A 441-nucleotide genomic window follows, 5' to 3' on the forward strand; every position below is an offset into this window, starting at 1 on the left:
GTTCCACACATCTAGCCGAAGAGCGCGCCCTCTATCAGACATACGTGAGAAATCTGCTTCTTGAGAAAGATGTGCGATCCCAAGTTCGTCCATTACTGGTATGAGATCTACTTTGCACTCCTCTGGCGCTATACGAAAACGTGGGATCCTGACTCGAACCTCTCGCCACTGTGGTTGCTCCTCATCCTTGAACATTGCCGCCGCAATACGGTGATGGAGAAGGTCAGGTAATCCTTCCACATCCTCTAAGAATTTCTCGTAAGCGTTCGGCAAAACGATATACATCCCTAGTCTGCTGTCCGTGAAGGGAAGGCGAATAACTTCTACATCATCAAGTGATGTATAAGAAACCTCCTCACTTCCAAAAGTTCTTTGCATGAATGTGACACCCTGCTCTACAGGCCAAAAATGATCTGGTAAAATAGCGTGAAAAGTGTCTTG

The 441-nt window shown here is 46.7% G+C and overlaps 1 protein-coding gene across 1 annotated transcript; it reads right to left on the reverse strand.

Moving 5' to 3' along the window:
* Positions 1-45: 45 nt before the first annotated feature.
* Positions 46-395, reverse strand: CSUI_011222 (uncharacterized protein; the record flags this gene model as incomplete). The annotated part of the gene is made up of 1 exon (XM_068071323.1): positions 46-395. A coding segment is annotated over exon 1 (333 nt), but the record flags the coding sequence as incomplete, so codon positions are not given.
* Between the last annotated feature and the right edge of the window lie 46 nt (positions 396-441).

This window comes from Cystoisospora suis (assembly GCF_002600585.1).
Source record: "Cystoisospora suis strain Wien I chromosome Unknown contig_10234, whole genome shotgun sequence".
NCBI lineage: Eukaryota > Apicomplexa > Conoidasida > Eucoccidiorida > Sarcocystidae > Cystoisospora > Cystoisospora suis.